The sequence below is a fragment of the Chiloscyllium plagiosum genome, chromosome 9 (assembly GCF_004010195.1).
Source record: "Chiloscyllium plagiosum isolate BGI_BamShark_2017 chromosome 9, ASM401019v2, whole genome shotgun sequence".
NCBI classification, from domain to species: Eukaryota; Metazoa; Chordata; class Chondrichthyes; order Orectolobiformes; family Hemiscylliidae; genus Chiloscyllium; species Chiloscyllium plagiosum.
Genome location: NC_057718.1, coordinates 35,722,701 through 35,741,407, shown reverse-complemented (window position 1 = coordinate 35,741,407; position 18,707 = coordinate 35,722,701). Strand labels below are relative to the sequence as shown.

At 39.7% G+C, this 18,707-nt stretch overlaps 1 protein-coding gene across 2 annotated transcripts in view; it reads left to right on the top strand.

Moving 5' to 3' along the window:
* The window catches only part of LOC122552771 (metastasis-associated protein MTA3-like), a 168,216-nt gene that overhangs the window by 129,528 nt on the left and 19,981 nt on the right, over positions 1-18,707 (top strand). For both annotated transcript variants that reach the window (XM_043695692.1, XM_043695693.1), the window contains one exon: positions 1,961-2,060. In XM_043695692.1, coding sequence (XP_043551627.1) covers positions 1,961-2,060 — 100 coding nt within the window. The remainder of the gene's footprint in view (positions 1-1,960; positions 2,061-18,707) is intronic.

Genomic DNA, 18,707 nt, shown 5'->3' with positions numbered 1-18,707 from the left:
GGGGCTGGTACAATTGCAACATTTAAGAGGCATTTGGATGGGTATATGAATAGGAAGGGTTTGGAGGGATATGGGCTGGGCGCTGGCAGGTGGGACTAGATTGGGTTGGGATATCTGGTCGGCATGAACGGGTTGGACTGAAGGGTCTGTTTCTATGCTGTACATCTCTATGACTCTATGTGGCATTCTGGTATAAGCTCTCTTACTTATTCTCTATACAGCGCTTGTGAGTTGTTTAACAAGCAGCCAGTATGCTATTCAGTCTGTTAATCAATCACTCATCTATTTATGTACTTTATTATCTAAGCATATAACCCAGACTATGTAAATCTGAGACATCATATGAGTGTATGTAATTAATAAAGTTCTAGTTATGAGTCAGTTTGAAATCTGTGATATATGCCAGATGTGCTAACGTGTACAAAAACAAAAGCACATCAGATATTATGCTTACTATTACCTGCACGTACACATTTTGGCAGGTATCACCAGGAGTATGAATTTTAATGAAACCTACAGGTATTGACATTAATTGTGATACTCCAAGTTCAACCTCCAGTTAAACCCAATAGCTGTAGTTAAGAACTTATGTTCTGAATTATTACATCATACTGGGTGGTGTTTTGACATTTTAATAGTTTTGATCAGCTCCTTTTAAATCAACCCAACATCGCTGACAATTTTAAAACTTGGAGTGGTCATCAAAATTGTTGAAAATGCTACACGTATAGGTTACATAGTTTAAGAACTGGGAGTGTGTTCCTGGAAAAGCAAAGCACGTCAGGCAGCATCCGAGGAGCAGGCGAATCGACGTTTCAGGCCAGAGCCCTTCATCAGGCTCTGCTGTGCTTTTCCAGCAACACATTTTTGACTCTGATCTCCAGCTTCTGCAGACCTCACTTTCTCAATTGTTTCAATACCTCCTATCTGGTGTGCTTAATGGACGTGGGAAATGATCTTCTGGCATAGCAAAGTTTTTGAACTGTTTATACAGTATGCAATTTTTTGATTGGTTCAAATCATATTAGTTCATCGGCTTTGTTATGTATGCTACGAGCATTCAGGTAAATGGACGTGGGAAATGATCTTCTGGCATAGCAAAGTTTTTGAACTGTTTATACAGTATGCAATTTTTTGATTGGTTCAAATCATCTCACTTCCCAATTAGCACTTTGTTCTATAAAATTATTTGCATAGTTATTAAAATATAGACAATTGACAACCGTCAACACCAAATAATCAAATTGGTGACAGTATTTTGTTCAGTTCTTCACTGTTCATTTGTTCATTCTCTATGCAAAATAATGTTCCACAAAAACAAATTTATAATATAAAGACAGCATATCTTAACAGTTGAGAGGAAATTCACCTCAAATTAGTGGCTTCACTGGTGCATAAACACAGACATTGACTGGTTGGTAGAATAGCTGCTTCTGTGCCATATGTCCTGCATCGTCAAATACTTACAAAGTGACCCTCTTGTCCTTCAGCAGTGTGATAAAAAATGCATTTATTTCACCTGTGCATTATGTTTACAGAAAATACTTCAGTTGAACTTTGATGTGAAGTTATTGCAATAGTTTCCAAACTCCAATCCCAAGTATTTTTATTTTAACTTTCAAATTGAAATGTAAAAATAGCTAAATTTATACTTTGGCTTCTGCAGAAACATTTTCTATCTCTGCCCCAGCTCCAAACTAAATAACCAGGAACATGAATGCTACCTATGTGGCCTTGAAATTGTTTGGCGTGGAATAAGTTGCATGTGTTTGTGCAGCAAATCCACTCAAAAAAGCAAAGTAAAATATCAGTATGAAAAGCACAATACTGTAGACTCTAGAAATCAAAAGGAAAAGCATATCTCATATTTGATTGTCTACCAACAAGAGTTTGCATAAGCCCTCCAGGGTAATCAAACCGAAAACTCTTTGATCATTCCCTTATCTCTTTTCTCTGTCAGTGCTGTGGGTACATTTGCTCGAGCTCTGGATTGTAGCAGTTCTGTCAGACAACCGAGTTTACACATGAGTGCTGCAGCTGCTTCAAGGGACATTACTCTGGTAAGTTCAATGCAGTTTTCCTAGAGACTGGCAAAGGATTTTCAGATAACCGTACATTGAAAAATAACAGTTCAAATTATTTATTAATCCAGTGTAAGTGTCAACATCATCACTTCCCATTCCATGTATGTACATACCTTTGACATACAGCATTATGCATTTCATTGTTGGAAACAACTTGGAATGCCTCAGTAATGCTGTCACCATTTCAAGTATTGAAATAATTAAATGAGTTCACAAGTATTTATCTTTAGCTGACATTCAAAAAATAAATCCAGACCAAGGCGTTGTAAATTTATGTTCAGAATGAAGTTAATTGGCGTAAAGTGGAGAAATAGTTTTCACAAGAAGTAGGTATGGGACTATCTTACTCAAATTTATGTGAATGCTAGGACCTGTACAAATTTTCAAAATGGAATTGAGATATGAAGCAACCAGAATAGGCTTTGGCAGGGTGGGTGTTTGAATAACCTACTCTTGTTATGTTCATTCAGTTACCATATTTAAATTGTGTTACTCAGTCAGTACCTGCTAGTTGAGATTGTAGAGGTGATGATTCAGAGGTTCATTGTAGTTTGTCACTGCTTTTAGGTATTGTGTTTTTTCCCCCTGATCTGTGTAAACATTAGTTAATAGTTCACTGGGCGACATGGTGGCTCAGTGGTTAGCACTGCAGCCTCAGAGCGCCTCGGACCCGGGTTCAATTCCAGCCTTGGACGACTGTCTGTATCGAGTTTGCACATTCTCTCCATGTCTGGGAGGGTTTCCTCCGGGTGCTCCAGTTTCCTCTCTCAATCCAAAAGATGTGCAGGTTAGGTGAATTGGCCATGCTCAATATTGCTATTGCTATAGTGTTAGGTGCATTAGTCAGGAGTAAATATAGGATAGGGGATTGGGTCTGGGTGGGTTACTCTTCGGAGGGTTGGTGTGGACTTGTTAGGCCGAAAGGCCTGTTTCCATACTGTAGAGAATCTAATCTAGCTTGCATACTAGTCAGTCATAAAACAGAATAGCACGAGAACAGGCCGTTTGGTTCTTCATATCTGTGCTGACCATAATCCTGTCTAAACTAATACTTGAACATGAGACGTATCCCTCTATTCTCTGCTGGTTCTCATCTACACCTTTGATGCAACTCTGCTGGTTAAAGGGTTGGATGCTAACTTTGGCTCATGTTTGACGGAGATAGGCGTCATATTTGCACTCAGTTGGGCTTGGTAGGAGAAACATCGATAATTCTTCCATCAGCTGATATGTTGCCTTTGTTATAGAAGGTACATTTGTTATTTCAATGAACCTTGTGATTATTTAAACCTCAGGAAGTATTAATCTGCAAAGGTTAAGAGATGCTGGTTTAATGTATTGTCATCTCTTTGATCTAGTTGTTAAATGCCTAGGGAATTTAGCACTGTGGGAGTGGGATGGAGACAGAGGTAGCCAGTTGCTGTAGTTCTTTGTTCTTTCTGTGGACACATGCTCACATTCAGTTCATCCTTCTACCAGGCATAATGAAGATTGCTGGTTCTTCTAATGCAAAGACATTGGTCTGTTCTTTTAGAGTCATAGAGTCATACAGCTTGCAAACAGGCCCTTCAACTCAAACTAATCCATGCTGACCATGGTGCCCACAGCTACTTCCAATTGCCTGCATTTGGCCCATATCCCTTTAAACCCTTCCCATCCATGTACCTATCCAAATGTTTTTTTTAAATATTGCTATTGTACCTGCCTCAACTACTTTCTGTGGCAGCTCATTCCATATACACACCACGTTGCGCGAAGACATCGCCCCTCAGGTCTTTTTTGAATCTTTCCCCTCCACCTTAAACCTGTGCCCTCCAGTTTTAATTCCCATCCCTAGGATAAAGACTATATGTATTCACCCTATTTATGCCCCTCATGATTTTATACACCTCAATAAGGTCACCCTCATTCTCCTATGTTCCAAGGAATAAAGTCCTATCCTGGCCAACCTCTCCCTAAAACTCAGACCCACTAGTCCTGGCAATATCCTCGTAAATCTTTTTTTTCCTGGCTTTTGAAAATGTAAACAATTGTAATTTAATGAGATCTTCATTACCTAGGTCATGGATTTTTAAAAAATATTCATCCTCCATACTGTCTAACTAAATTGAAGACTTGGCTTAATATTCTATCCTGCCTACAATCTGTGTTCAGCTGTCTTGATTATTTTCCTGACAGTTCTTACACTCCATGGCCTTGAATCGAGATTTCTTTTTGACTGAAAGAGCCTGTTTTGGTTTTGGGCCATTTTCTGTGGCAGAGACTCAGATTGTTATCTTATTATTTGTCACCACTGAGAATAGTAGGGCCAAATTCTGTATAGATAGTTAATAGTCAAACAGTCAAGAGCATTTATCTATCTTGATTGAAAATTGGTGAAGCAGCTTATGCAAATAAATGGCGTAGCTTTGGATATAATAGGAGTGAATATTGGGCTGAACATTGGCTTTTTGCCCTTTGGGGGAATCACTTGTTCCTGTTAGTTAGTAGAATTTATGAACCAATTAACTGTTAATGCAGGGTTTCCTCCTGTCTTTCTTGCTCACCCAACACATTTATATGATTCTTAATTCCTGCCTCAGCGTGCCTCCTAACCTAGTTTAAGTGCTCCCATCACCCTTATTTTTCTGAAAGTGCCTGCACATATTTATGAGTACCATCTCATTGGTTTTGGACTGTATTGTTTACATTTCATTTTGAGCCAACTTTACTCTTTCCAAAATATAGAAACTTCCCAGAATTTATTACTTTGCTTTCCCTCTTGATTTTTGAGTTTTTCTATTTGTTACTTGCAAGATATTTTTTCTTGATGTCATGTGATGCGACTCTATGTGCCCACTGGTTTTTGCGCTCTATTCTTTCATATCTCTTTGTACTCCTTTTTGATATGTTCTACGTTCTTCATTTTAAAATCATCCCTTTTTGGAACTCTTGATTCTGCTTAGATATCATCAACACATGGCAATTTGGACACAGTCCCATTGAGAAACATAGAATAATAGGAGCAGGAATAGGCCATTTGGTTCTTTGTGTCTGCTGTACCATTCATTATGATCACAGCTGATCACCCAACTCAATAGCCTGTTCCTGTGTTTCCCACATTTCCTGTGATCCCTTTAGCCCCAAGCACTATATCCAACTCCTCCTTGAAATCATAGTGTTTTAACCTCGACTGAATTCCACAGGCTTACTGTGCTCTAGGTGAAGAAATTTCTTCTCATTTCAGTCCTAAATAATTTATCCCATATCCTTGGTTCCTGGTTCTGGACATCCCTCACCTTCAGGAACATCCTTCCTATTCTATCCTGTCTAATCCTGATAGAATTTTATAGGTTTGTGAGATTCCCCATCATTCCTCTGAACTCCAATGAATGAGTCATACAGCATAGAAACAGACAATTTGGTCCAACCAATCCATGTCGAACATGATCCCAAACTAAATCAGTCCTACCTGCCTGCTCCTAGCCCATATCCCTCCAAACCTTTCCTATTCGTGAACTAATCAAAGTGTCTTTTAAAAGTTGTAACTGTGCCCACATCCACCACTACCTTGGGAAGTTTATTCCACACGCGAACCACCCTCCATCTAGAAGAAATCAGTTTGGTAAACCTTTACTGCAGTCGCTGTACAGCAAGAACATTCTCCCTCTGATAAGGAGACCACAATTGCACATAATATTTCAGGTGTGGTCTCACCAAGGCCCTGTATAATTGCATTAAGACATCCTTGTATCTGCATTTGAATTTTCCCACTATGAAAGTCAGTATAACAAAACCATTTCCCTACCAATGCTGGTTTCCTTCAGTTCCACCCTTTACTAAACCCTGTGTTCCCCAACAATTCCAGAATGGTATTTGTCACCTCATTTGTAAGCTCAGAACCAAACTATATAAATTCTCCTGTTTCTGACTGTAAGGGACTTGTATTTGTCTTCAATCATTTTCTCTTCATATAGCTATAGAAATGTTTACAGTCAGTTTTTACAATCTCCACTAGCCTACTCTCAAACTCTTATTTTGTCTTTCTTAATCAATCACTTTATCCTACTTTGCTGAATTCTAAACTGCTCCCACTCCTCAAGTCTGTTATTTTTTCTGGCCAATTGTATATCCCTTTCTTGGATCTGATGTTTTTTTAAATTTCCCTTGTAAGTCATGATTTGACTGCTTTTCCCTTTTTTTTAAACTTTTGTGCCAGATGGAATTGTTGCAGTTCACCCATATGCTGTTTGAATGACTGCCATTGCCTTTCCATGGTCATCTTTTCAGGTAGTATTCCCCAATCTATCATAGTGAAGTTGTACCTCATACCGTCATTGTTTCTTCTATGTAGATTCACCATCCTCGTCTCCGAATCCACTACGTCAGTCTCCATCTTGATGAGGAATGCTTTCATTATAGATGCCCATCCCATGGAGCCTCGCTCAAAGGCCTGTGCTCGCATTGGCTTCTCAGTGTATTGGCCCAGAAGGTTAACCTGTATATGCTCCAGGAATTCTTGCTCCGCGGTATTGTTACTAATTTTATTTGCCCAATATACATGAATATTGAAGTCACTCATAATTAAAAATGTTCCTTTATTGAATGCATCTCTAATTTCCATTGAATGTCATTCCAAACATGACCTCTACAGTTTGGTTGTCTGTTTACAACCTTCTACACTAATGTTTTATTCTCGTTAGCGTTTCTCAGCTCTACCCATATACATTTCACTTCATCGGAATAAATATTCTTCCTCACTGTTGCATTGATTTCCTCTTTGAACAGCAATGCAACTCTATCACCACCTTTTCCTTTTTCTCTGTCTTTCCTAAATACTGAATACTCCTGGACATTCAATTCTCATCCCTGGTCACCCTGCAGCCATGTCTCACCAATCCCAGCCATATCAAACTTGTTTTCATCCAGTTACACGATTAATTCAATGTTTTTGCAAATTCCCTGTGCATTGAGGCACAAAGCCTTAAGGTTTGTGCTTTTAACATTACTTGCCTTATTCTCATTATTTGCTCCAAGGAGCAGTCACTTTATTGAGAGTTTTCTACAGACTCTTCAGTAACTACAGAGACACTGAGGAGCAGATTTTGGAAAGGCACAGAAGTAATAGGATTGTTGTCATGGGTGACTTTAATTTCCCACTAGCTGGCCTATCTACGTATTGAGTCAGGAACAGCTCCTGACTCAATATGTAGATAGGCCGACTAGTGGGAAGGCCATATTGGATTTGGTGTTTGGCAATGAACCAGGCCAGGTGTCTGATCTCTTGGTGGGAGAGCATTTTGGTCACAGTGATCACAATTTCCTGACCTTTGATATAGTCATGGAGAGGGATAGGATGTATTATTTAATTGGGGGAGGGGGAACTAAAATGCTATTAGGCAGGAATTTGGGTGCCTAAATTGGGAACAAATGCTCTCAGAAATGCACGGCAGAAATGTGGAGGTTGTTTGGGGAGCACTTGCTGATGGTGCTGGATAGGTTTGTCCCACTGAGGCAAGGAAGGGATGGTAGGGTGAAGGAAGTTTGGGTGACAATGGATGTGAACTCTCTAGTCAAGAGTTACAAAGAAGCTTACTTAAGGTTGAAGAGATATGGATCAGACAGGGTTAGAAGGTAGCCAGGAAGGAACTGAAGAATGGACTAAGGAAAGCTCGAAAGTGGCATGAAAAAGCTTTAGCATATAGGGTTAAGGAAAACCCAAATGCATCCTACTTCTGTGAGGAACAAGAAGATGGCCAGAGGCCGATCAGGCATAGTGGAGGGAACGTGTGCCTAGAGTCAGAGGAGATAGGGTAGGTCCTTGATGAACACTTTGCTTCAGTATTCACTACTGAGAGAGACCTTTATGTTTGTGAGGACAACATGAAACAGGCTGATATGCTGGAATAGGTTGATTTTAAGAACGAGGATGTACTGCAACTTTTGAAAATCATGAGAATAAATAAGTCACCTGGGCCAGACAGGATATACTCAAGGTTACTACAGGAAGTGAGGGAAGATTGATAAGCCATTAGTGATGATCTTTGAGACCTCCCTGTCTACTGAAGTGGTGCCAGATGATTGAAGGGTGGCACATGTTATTCCTATGTTCAACAAAGGGAATAGGGATAATCTTGGGAATTATAAACCAGTCAGTTTTACGTCAGTGATGGGCAAATTATTGGGGAGGATTTTGAGAGACAGGATTTATGATCACTTGGAAAACCATGGCTTGATTAGAGATAATCAGCATGGCTTTGTGAGGGGCAGGTCATGCCTCTCAAACCTTATTGAATTCTTTGAAGATGTGACAAAACACATTGATGAAGGTATAGCAGTCTACATGGATTTTAGCAAGGTGTTTGATATGGTTCCACACGGTAGGCTCAGTCAGAAGGTAAGGAAGCATGGGATACAGGGAAATCTGGCTATCTGGATACAGAATTGACTGTCCCATAGAGGACAGAGGGTGGTAGTAGATAGAAAGTATTCAGCCTGGATCTCAGTGACCAGTGATGTTCCGCAGGGATCTCTTCTAGGACCTCTGCTGTTTGTGATTTTTATAAATGACCTGGATTAGCAAGTGGAAGACTCTGTTAGTAAGTTTGCAGATGACACGAAAGTTGGTGGAGTAGTGGATAGTGTGGAGGGCTATTGTAGGTTGCAACGGGACATTGACAAGATACAGAACTGGGCCAATAAGTGGTAGATGGAGCTCAATCTAGAAAAGTGTGAAGTGATTCATTTCGGAGGGTCGAATCTGATTGCAGAATACAGGGTTAAAGGTAGGATAAATGGCAGAGTGGAGGAACAGAGGGATCTTGGGGTCCATGTCCACAGATCCCTCAAACTTGAGACCCAAGTTGATAGGGTTGTTAAGAAGGCATATAGTGTGTTGGTTTTCATTAGCAGAGGATTGAGTTTAAGAGCCGCAAGGTTATGCTGCAGTGTTGTGGAGACCTGGTTAGACCACACTTGGAATATTGTATTCAGTTCTGTTTGCCTCACTATAGGAAGGATATGGAAACTTCAGAGAGGGTGCAGAGGATATTTACCAGCATGCCCCCTGGACTGGAGGGCATGTCTTATGAAGTTCAGTTGAGGCTTTTCTCATTGGAGCGAGTAAGGATGAGAGGTGACTTGATAGAGGTGTACAAGATGATGAGAGGCATAGATAGAGTGGGTAGCCAGAGACTTTTTCCCAGGACGGAAATGGCTATAATTTTAAAGTAATTGGAGGAAGGTTTAAGGGAGATGTCAGAGGTCAGTTCTGATAGAGAGAGGTTGGTGCATGGGATGCACTGCCAGTGGACAGTGGGGGCATTTAAGCGGCTCTTGGATAGGCACATGGAAGATAGTACAATGAAGTGTATGTAGGTTAGTTTAATCTTAAAAGGTTGGCACATTGAGGGCCAAACTGCCTGTACTGTGTTGAACTGTACTATGTTCTATTTGTCACTGAGGCCCTGTTTGATTCCGGTCCTTGATTTCTCTGCCTACCACTTGTCTTTTTCCCATTTCTGGCATTGAGTTCTTGTCCTTGATCCTCTTTCTCTGACTCCTTGCATAGGTCCCAATCCCGTTACTTTAAAACCTTCCAACCACTCTAGTAAATGCTTCCACTCGGACAGCAGTCTCTGTCCTGCAAGGGATGACTAGTCGAGTTTTAACTGATCCTACCTTTCGAAGAACCAGTTCCAATGCTCCAGGAATCTGAAGCCCTCTCCTTGCATCATCTATTCATCCATATGTTCATTTGATATATCATGTTATTTCTTCTCTGATTGGCACATGGCATTGTTAATACTCCCACTGAGATCACCACCCTTGAGGTTCTATTTTTCAACTTATTTCTTAATTCTCTATATTCTGTTTTTAAGTTTAAACGAAGGAGTGTGCTCCTATATCGTATATACCAATGTGTACCACACCCTCCCCCTCCAAAATGCATGGTAGTTGCTCTGAGACATTCTTGGCCCACACACCAGAGAGGCAGCATACCATCCTGGAGTCTTGTTTGTGGCTATGGAAACAGTTGAATTTCTGATAACTGTTGCATTTGCGTGCTTATTACTACATGCAGCAAAGCCAATTGTGGTAGAATGAATTTGCTTGTTGCTATTTTCCCTTGAGATGTCTTTTCTTTCAATAGTATTTAAAGTCACAGAAAGTTCCTGCTCTGCTTGGTGGTCAACCATTCCCTTCCTGCCTGTGGAGTCTTCGTTTGTATTGTGAACACCTCCTTATACATTCTATCCATGGTACAGTTTGCCTCACAGATACTCCATAATGACCCCAGCCACCCCTTTAGCTCAGAAATCAGGCTTCTAGGAGCTTTGAGCTCTCCTGCCAGGGCTTACACTTTAGATCAAATCTTTTAGAAGAGACTTAATTCTATCAAAGAAATCTCCTGGTGCAATTTCAGGGCAGCTGCTCTATCCTAGCTGCAGTGGCAGGTTATTTACAATATACTTTTTTATATCTCTTTGCTATAGATATGCAATATATGATAAGCTGGTTTTGGCCCATTTAATTAGTTTTCAATTTTATCACTGTCTAGTTCGAAGCCAGTTTGTAACTTTATGTGCTCTGGTTCTCTCCTCAAGGTTACGCTATCAGCTGTGTAGGGTGTTAACTTGGAACTCTGTTACCTTTATGGTCACAGAAACAATGGGGCAGTTTTGTTCTTTTGGGAAAAATCTGCAGCTCTTCCCATCATGTCTTTCTGTTGTTAGTCAGGGTACTGTTACGATATAGAAGTGAACCCCTCTGGTAATTGAACGAAACGCCCAGAAAAGCTTGCCTCGCCTCATAATTTGTTAAAATATGGGTGACTGAGAACTCCCAAATTCCACTATTTAAAGAAAATAACATTAAACAACAACTATTCACAACGCTAAGCCCCCCTTTCTCTAAGCTGCTTACAATTTGCCTCCAACTCTATAACAATATGCTGTTCCAATTAAACGCTAAAATTACATCAACTTAATTTCAAAAACTCATAGTCGCCTGTCTTCACTCTTCTGGCTGAGGATCTCCCTGGGTTGTCACCTTTCTTTTCCCTCGAGTATGTTTCACATGAAAGTGTACCTTTGACAGAGAGTGTTTCCTAATTTCTTGGAGGGCAAGATTTTAGAGGAGCAGTTAGCTCTCTCTCTGTTCTGCTGTCTGACCAGTTTTCAAAACATTTACCTTTTTAAAACCCCAACATCGGATTGTCTCATTGGTTCGATGTTGGCAAAACAATAAATTTAAAGTCGATTAGATTTTAGTGTCGGGCATAATTTAAACTGGTTAAATTCAAATTGTTGTCCAAACAGCAACCAAACTCGGATATTCATTTCACAACCAAATGTTACATATTTTCAACTTTCCAGTACACACTGGGACTGCCATGCAGTCATATACACAGGTGCTTTCAAGCTCGCAGTTCAGAACATCATTCTCTCTCTCTCAAAGGTATAGCACATGCCTTCAACTTCAATATCCCACCCTCCTTAAGAAAAAAGTGATCCATCATAATGAAAAGATGGCTTCATTTTCTTTTCTAATTCTTAATCCTATTATGGTGAAATACATATATGCACTCATATATAACATTGGAATCAGTCAAATCTTATCTACCACTTTTTTTCTTTAAATCTACAATAACTCATCGGCTATCACATTTTTACAACCCACAACATGTGCAATTTGTAAATTAAAAGTCTGTAACATAAGACTCATATTTTCTAATAGTCACATATTTTTGTCTTTAATTCTTTCCAAGAATGTAAGAGGATTGTGGTCCGTGTACATAGCTGTCTCCAACCCATTGTTCGACACATAAACATTAAGATGTTGTTAGCTCAGTACCAAAGTCAATAATTCTTTTTCAATGGTAGACTATTTTCTCTGGTGGGTATTGCGTTTCTTTGAAAAGTACCCAATTGGCCATTTAATTCGATCATCATCATCCTGTAGCAGTACAGCTCCAACTCCTGTATTGCTAGCATCGATTGCAACTTTGAGGGTTTCAAAAAATTTGGTGTAGTTTAAACTGATGCTGTGGTTAGTACAGCTTTTAAATTCTCAAATGCCTCCTGGCATTGTTCTGTCCACTGAAATTTTGTGTTCGTCTCTACTAAATCTGTTAGCGATGCCAACACGCATCTGAAGTTTGGAACAAACTTCTGGTAGAATCTGCTTAGTCCTAAAAATCAAAGTATCTTTCTCTTCGAGGATGGTTCTGGAAATTCCTCAAAGGCTTTCATCTTCACGTTCCTTGGGGTCAACCTTCCATGTCCAATGTTGTGTCCCAAAAACGTCACCTCTGCATATTCTGTTTTCGTTAAGTTTCTTACCAGTTTTGCTTCTCTTAATCGTTTGAAGAGCTCTGTCAGCTGTACCATGTGATCTTTCCATGACTTGCTAAAAAATCACTGCATCATCCAGATAAACTGTAAAATTTGATAATCCGGCCACAACTCTGTTCATGAGTTTTTAAAATGTGGCTGGTGCGTTCTTCATTCCAATGGGCATCACTTTGAATGGATATAGCCCATTTGGGATTACAAACACAGAAACTTCTTTTGTTTTCTCTCCTAAAGGTAAACTGCCAATGACCATGTAGTAAGTCCAATTTCGTAATGTAAGTGGCTTGACCAACTTTCTCAACAGAGTCCTCCAGTCTTGGTATTGGATAGGAGTCAAATTTTATTACAGCGTTGACCTTCCAGTAGTCCACACAAAGTCATTGAGTCCTGTCAGGGTTGGGAACCAAAACAATTGGTGAACTCCACTCACTTAGATTCAGTTTGATGATATCTTCAATGAGCATTGGATCCACTTCCTTCAGGACCTGTGTGGCTTCAAAAGGATTAAGTCGGTAGGGATGTTGTTTTATCGGAACAGCATTCTCTACTTTCACCTCATGCACAATAGTATTAGTCCTCGCCATCTTATTCCAGCTTATGTCCTCATACTGCTGCAACAAACCTTTCAACTCGGTTCTTTGCTCCTGAGACAGATAGCTCACTAACGTATCCCATTCCTCAAGGGCTTCCTCATTATTTAACGTAATTTGAGGCACATCAAAATCCAATACATCTGGATTTGATTCCTCGCTCTGCGGGGCAATAATTAACACCTGTTTCTCCAGTTTCCAGTCTTTATTATAAGGTTTCAACCTATTCACATGATAAACCTGATACAGTTTTTTTTCTATCCAGCATCTTTACCAGATAGTTTACTCAAAAGTTGACTCAACTTTTTCTAAATTTGATAAGGACCACTAAATCTGGCTTTGAAAGGATCCCATCCCCATGGGAAAACATCCGAATTTTAGAGTTTTAATCTGCCACCTGCTGCATTCTATGCTGTACCCTCTTCAGGTGCTAACTCAGCTACCCGATTTAACCTCTCCCTCACCTCAGATACATAATCCAAGTGTGAGATCTTTGACTTCAGTCCTATCAATTTTTCTATAATTAATTTCAAAAGCTCTTCATGTTTGAATATTAACTCAAAGGGAGTAAACTGAGTATATTTGTATCAGGCATCTCTAGTGGCAAACAGGATGAATGAAATACCATTATCCCAGTCATTCGGGTAATCCTGACAGAACACTCTTAACATGGTCTTCAGGGTTTGATGCTATCCATGACTGTCTTAAACAGCCTAGCAGTAAAATTAGACCCTTGGTCTGACTGAATCTCTCTGGGTAGCCCAGCTACTAAGTGCTCTACCACCCTTTCTGCCTTAATGCTCCATAATGGAATTGCCTCTGGGAATCTAGTAGACACATCCATTAATAGCTAGCAAGTGCTGGTTCCCAATTTTTCCCTACACAATCAATCATAACCCGTGTAAAAGGTTCTTCCAATGTGGGAATTGGCAACAAAAGTGCTGGTTTCTTTAATGCCTATAGGTTTCCTACCATTCGGCACATATAACATGTATGGCAAAATTTAACCACATCCTTATGCAGTCCAGGCCAATAGAAGTGCTTTTGTACCTTAGCATGGGTCTTCCTCACACCTTGATGACCTCCTACTGGTAATCCATGTGCGACCCATAATACCTGCTATCTGTATGCGACCGGCAACACAACCTGATGCACTGCTGCCCATCTCTCCTCTGTACTAACCTGCTGTGGCCTCCGTTTTTTATCTTAGGATTCTATCTTTAAGGTAATAACCCTCGGCAATTCATTCTATTCCTTTTCTAGGTATGCATCAATATATATATCTTTTATTGTCTTGTCTTTCTGTCATAAGTCCCTTAGCCTTTCAGGACTAAACATCTGCCTAACTCTCTGCCTGTTCAGGCTTTTCCTGCACCATTACGTCAAACAGGGTGTCCGCTAACCGAACCTCAAATACTTTGTGTTTCTCTTTAATTTTTGCTTTTTTCATGTGACTTAAGATCTTCTTATGACACAGTCTGGAGAAAGTCCAGGGTATTTTTCTTTTAACTCCTCAATTTTCTGGTCTTCCTTTGGCTTCTCCATAACGAGGGGTATTGCTCCCACTTTGGATCCTGCTAAATTGTTCCAAGAACAAACTATTCCTGGAACTGACACTCTGTCAGTCACTCCCACTGATACTTCCCAGTCTTGATTTGGCTCTCTAACCTGATCTTACACAGGGGAACACTAAATTTCTGTCCATCTATTTCACAAATTAGCAGTCTGTCGTGTAACATGTCATAAAGAGTGCAAATATTTGCATCTCTTACTATTAGAGACTGATTAGCTCTCGTATATCTCAAAATTGTAACTTTCTTTTCTCCCCCTGTTGTTCCTGAGTAAACTTTATCCACAGAGGTGATGACTTTATAGAGATTGGGCACTAACTCACTACCCAGCCACTTTCCTGTAGCTCCTTGACTTTTCCTGGGATTTCTGTTACTACTTTCACTAATCCCACTGGCTTATCCTTTTTTACCACATCCTTTTCCACAGTGCCTTTCTTCAATGACCAGCACTGTGATCTTATGTGTCCCACCTTCTGGCATTGAAAACACCTTTTCCTAGTGCCCTTAAACCATTGGCTCTATAATTTTGTGTGTCCCACTCCATTACAGTGAAAACATCTGAGGCCTTTCACCTCCTTTCCAGCCCCTTGGGCTTCTTTTTCCAGCTGTGGTAAACTATTCACAGTGTGATCTATTCTTTGTTTTGTAGTGAATGATCCCCCCCTTCTCCCAATTTCTGGCCCTCACAGGATGAAATTGTTAGAAGCTAAATTTTGCCTTATGTACCAATGCATATTCATCTACCATCTCCACCATTCTTCTCACTTCTTGATCTTTCTGTTCATCGACATAAGTTCTTATCATCTCTGGAAGTAAGTTTTCAAACTCCTCCAGAAGAATAATCTCTTTTAATGCCTCACATATCTATTTTTAAGGCCCGCACCCATCTTATTCAAAATGACTATGTTTAATTCTTTTAAACCCAACACAAGTCTGACCTGGTTCCTCCTTTATGTTTCTGAACCGCTTCTGGTACCAGTTCATAAGGACTCAAGATAGCCTTTTAAATGTCTGCATAATCTGTTGACCTGTCATCTGACAGCACTGCAAATACCTCACTAGCCCTGCCTCCCAGCTTAGTCTGAAATATCATTACTCACAAACTGGCCAGTTTTTCAAATGAAATAAATAAGTCTTTGACATCTTTCTCATCAAAATGTGGCAATGCTTTAATATTTGTATACATTACTACCTTCTCACTTCTTCTCCATCCTGGTAAATTGACGTTCCTGACTAACTCGCAACTTCTGTAGTTCAAATTTTCTCTTTTTTGCTCAGCTAAGAACCTTCTCTCCCTTTTTCCTCAAACATGGCTCTTCTTTCCCTTTCTTTATCTACTAACTCTATTTGCCTCAATTGCAATTTAAGTTTTTCTAACCTCTACTGCACTTGCCTGTTTCTCTATTATAGACCAGACCAGACCCCTCAAACCATTTCAAGAAAGTAGCCCGGACCCGAACTTTGCTATCTTTTTTTAGCAGGTGTACTGTGGATATTCCGGGAGTGATGCAACTGGTCAAATCATTTAGTCTTAAACAAATCAGAATTTATTGACAAGATTACTGAATAAAACACAAAACAAAAGAGAACAGAATACCAAATAACGTAACCTATCCAAAAACCCAACAGATCATCCCAACTTAATGATGCTGTTCCAAATACTTGCAACAATCCCTACAAACGTCCCTTGGCATAAAAAGGTAAAATCAAACATAGGGTCTTACAAGAGAGAAGTCAGAGAGGGAGGACCAGCATGGACCTGCGTCTTTGAGTCAGCAGCTTCACAACTGCCTGACTGCTTTTAGTGAATAACCAGACCAAACCAAAAGAAAGCTGAGCTGGGAGCTGGTCACTCCACTTTCATTGTACAAGTGTTTTTTTAAAACTTAAGTGTTTTGCCTGAGGCAGTATCTATTAGATACAATCAAATTGGCCGTAAAACCCTTCAAACTTAGACTTTTTGGAGCCTGTGTTTTTACGACCTCTTTGATAAAAAAGAAGCCAAGGACTACATAACCTTGTTAAAGGAACAGCATCATCACACTCTGATATACCCAAGTGCTTGACCAACTCCATTACAATTTCAGCTTTCCTGTTGTCCCTGGTTAAACACAATTCAAATCTATTTGCTAATTTTAAAAGTATGTCGTTCCTGTATCTTTCTAAATTTTATTGGCAAATTTGGGAAGCATCTTCAAATCCCAGAATGTCTTTAGCAATGTTAAGAGCCGTTTCCCTCACTTAATTTAACTGAAGTTAAACAAATTTTCTCACCTTAGTGTATTTAAAGATCTAGGACACTAATTGCCAAATGTTTAAATCTGCTGGAATCTTTCATACCTTTTTGGTAGCTTTACAGGCATTCTTACTTTACACAATTGCTAGATCTCATAATTTTCAATGAGAGCCTGAGCCTGGTTGATGTTGTTACAGCTTCAGATCTTCAGAACAAAAAAGCACATCAAAAGTTTCCAAAGAGCTTATTTTGTACAGCTCAAGCTCAAAGTGCACAGATTTCCCCCCCCCACCTCCACGTTTACTATTGGTCAGCAGCGCTGAGTTGTCTCGCTGTAACCGGACCATTTGGTTCTTAACCCGAAGAAAGTACTGCCGTGCTCAGCAATTACAATGTATACACTGTATTCAAGTACATTCCATCCCAATGATTTGCCAGCTGCACCGTGTTAATTATCAATTAGATACTTGCCTATCATTTAAAGACCTTTTAAATTCCTTATTAATCTCACTGTAGGAAATACTAAAAAATATTGATTTTTATTATATGTTATAGTGTCAGCTCCAGTAGTTGCACATAATGTTAGAATTCTTTAACTAACAAGTTGTGAATAGATTGATTAAATAATTTGAGAGATCAGTGTGAAATGTTCTTATCTATGTCTTATGCGTCAACAACTGCAGCTGACCTTGAGTCGACAGAGCTACTATTGTTCTATTTGTGAAACCTACATTAAGCAAACATTTTCTCAAGCTCTCTGGCTACGGTCAGCCATAGGCAGCTGTTGGCCATATTGTGCTGCTCAGTCATAGGCAGCCCTAACAACAATAGTGCTGTCATGCAAAGTCCATCCAAAATCCTATTTCTTTTATTTCACTTCCCAGTTTTCCCTATGTCATGGTAATCCTTAATTTTGTTGTATGGTTCTCTGACACTGATTTCTGATGATTTGCTAATATTGGCTCAGCAAACAATTTGTCTGCACCATCTAATGCATGCCCTTCAATTTACATATTGTCAAACATTTGGTATGGACGCATACTTGTGCATAAACTTTAGATCATGTTATTATTTTCATTGTTCGTTTATCTCACTACTTACCAGCATAAATTGCTAGCTCAGCATTTTCTGCTGAATTTTATTATTAGCTGCAATAATGTTGGAACATCTCAACATAAAGTACTTTCCCAATTCCATCACCAGCATGGGTATATGTATTCTGTTAATAAATTTAAGTTGTTTTCTGTTGTACAACAAAACCAGCATTTATTTGTCACCTAACTTCATTTATATCACCTTAAATATTTTTCCCAAGAGAAAAGTAGCATAATGTCCTTTATATCTACATTTCTGGTATCTTGAAATAAATTGAGTGATTAATCGCTACCCTCTAAAAGGTGGTGATTTTGGCCAGAGTTTGGTAAAGGAGGCATCAAATAGCCAATACTTTTTTCAGCTCCAAACACTTTTGTCCTCCATGGTGTTGAAATTGCTGGCTGATAATGACCTACTGAGGCAAGGAGGCCATCTGGAACCTGAGTGAAACAGTAGGCAACTGTACGCCCCCTTAAACAAACAGATTGTAGGAATGAGAAATAGAGTTCAAGAACAAATAAAACTATAAGTTAGAGTCGATGTATTCAATTAGGAGAAAGTGAGGACTGCAGATGCTGGGAATCAGAGCTTAAAAATGTGTTGCTGGAAAAGCGCAGCAGGTCAGGCAGCATCAAAGGAGAAGGAGAATCGACGTTTCGGGCATAAGCCCTTCTTCAGGAATGAGGAGGGTGTGCCAAGCAGGCTAAGATAAAAGGTAGGGAGGAGGGACTTGGGAGAGGGGCATTGGGAATGCGATAGGTGGAAGGAGGTTAAGGTGAGGGTGATAGGCCGGAGAG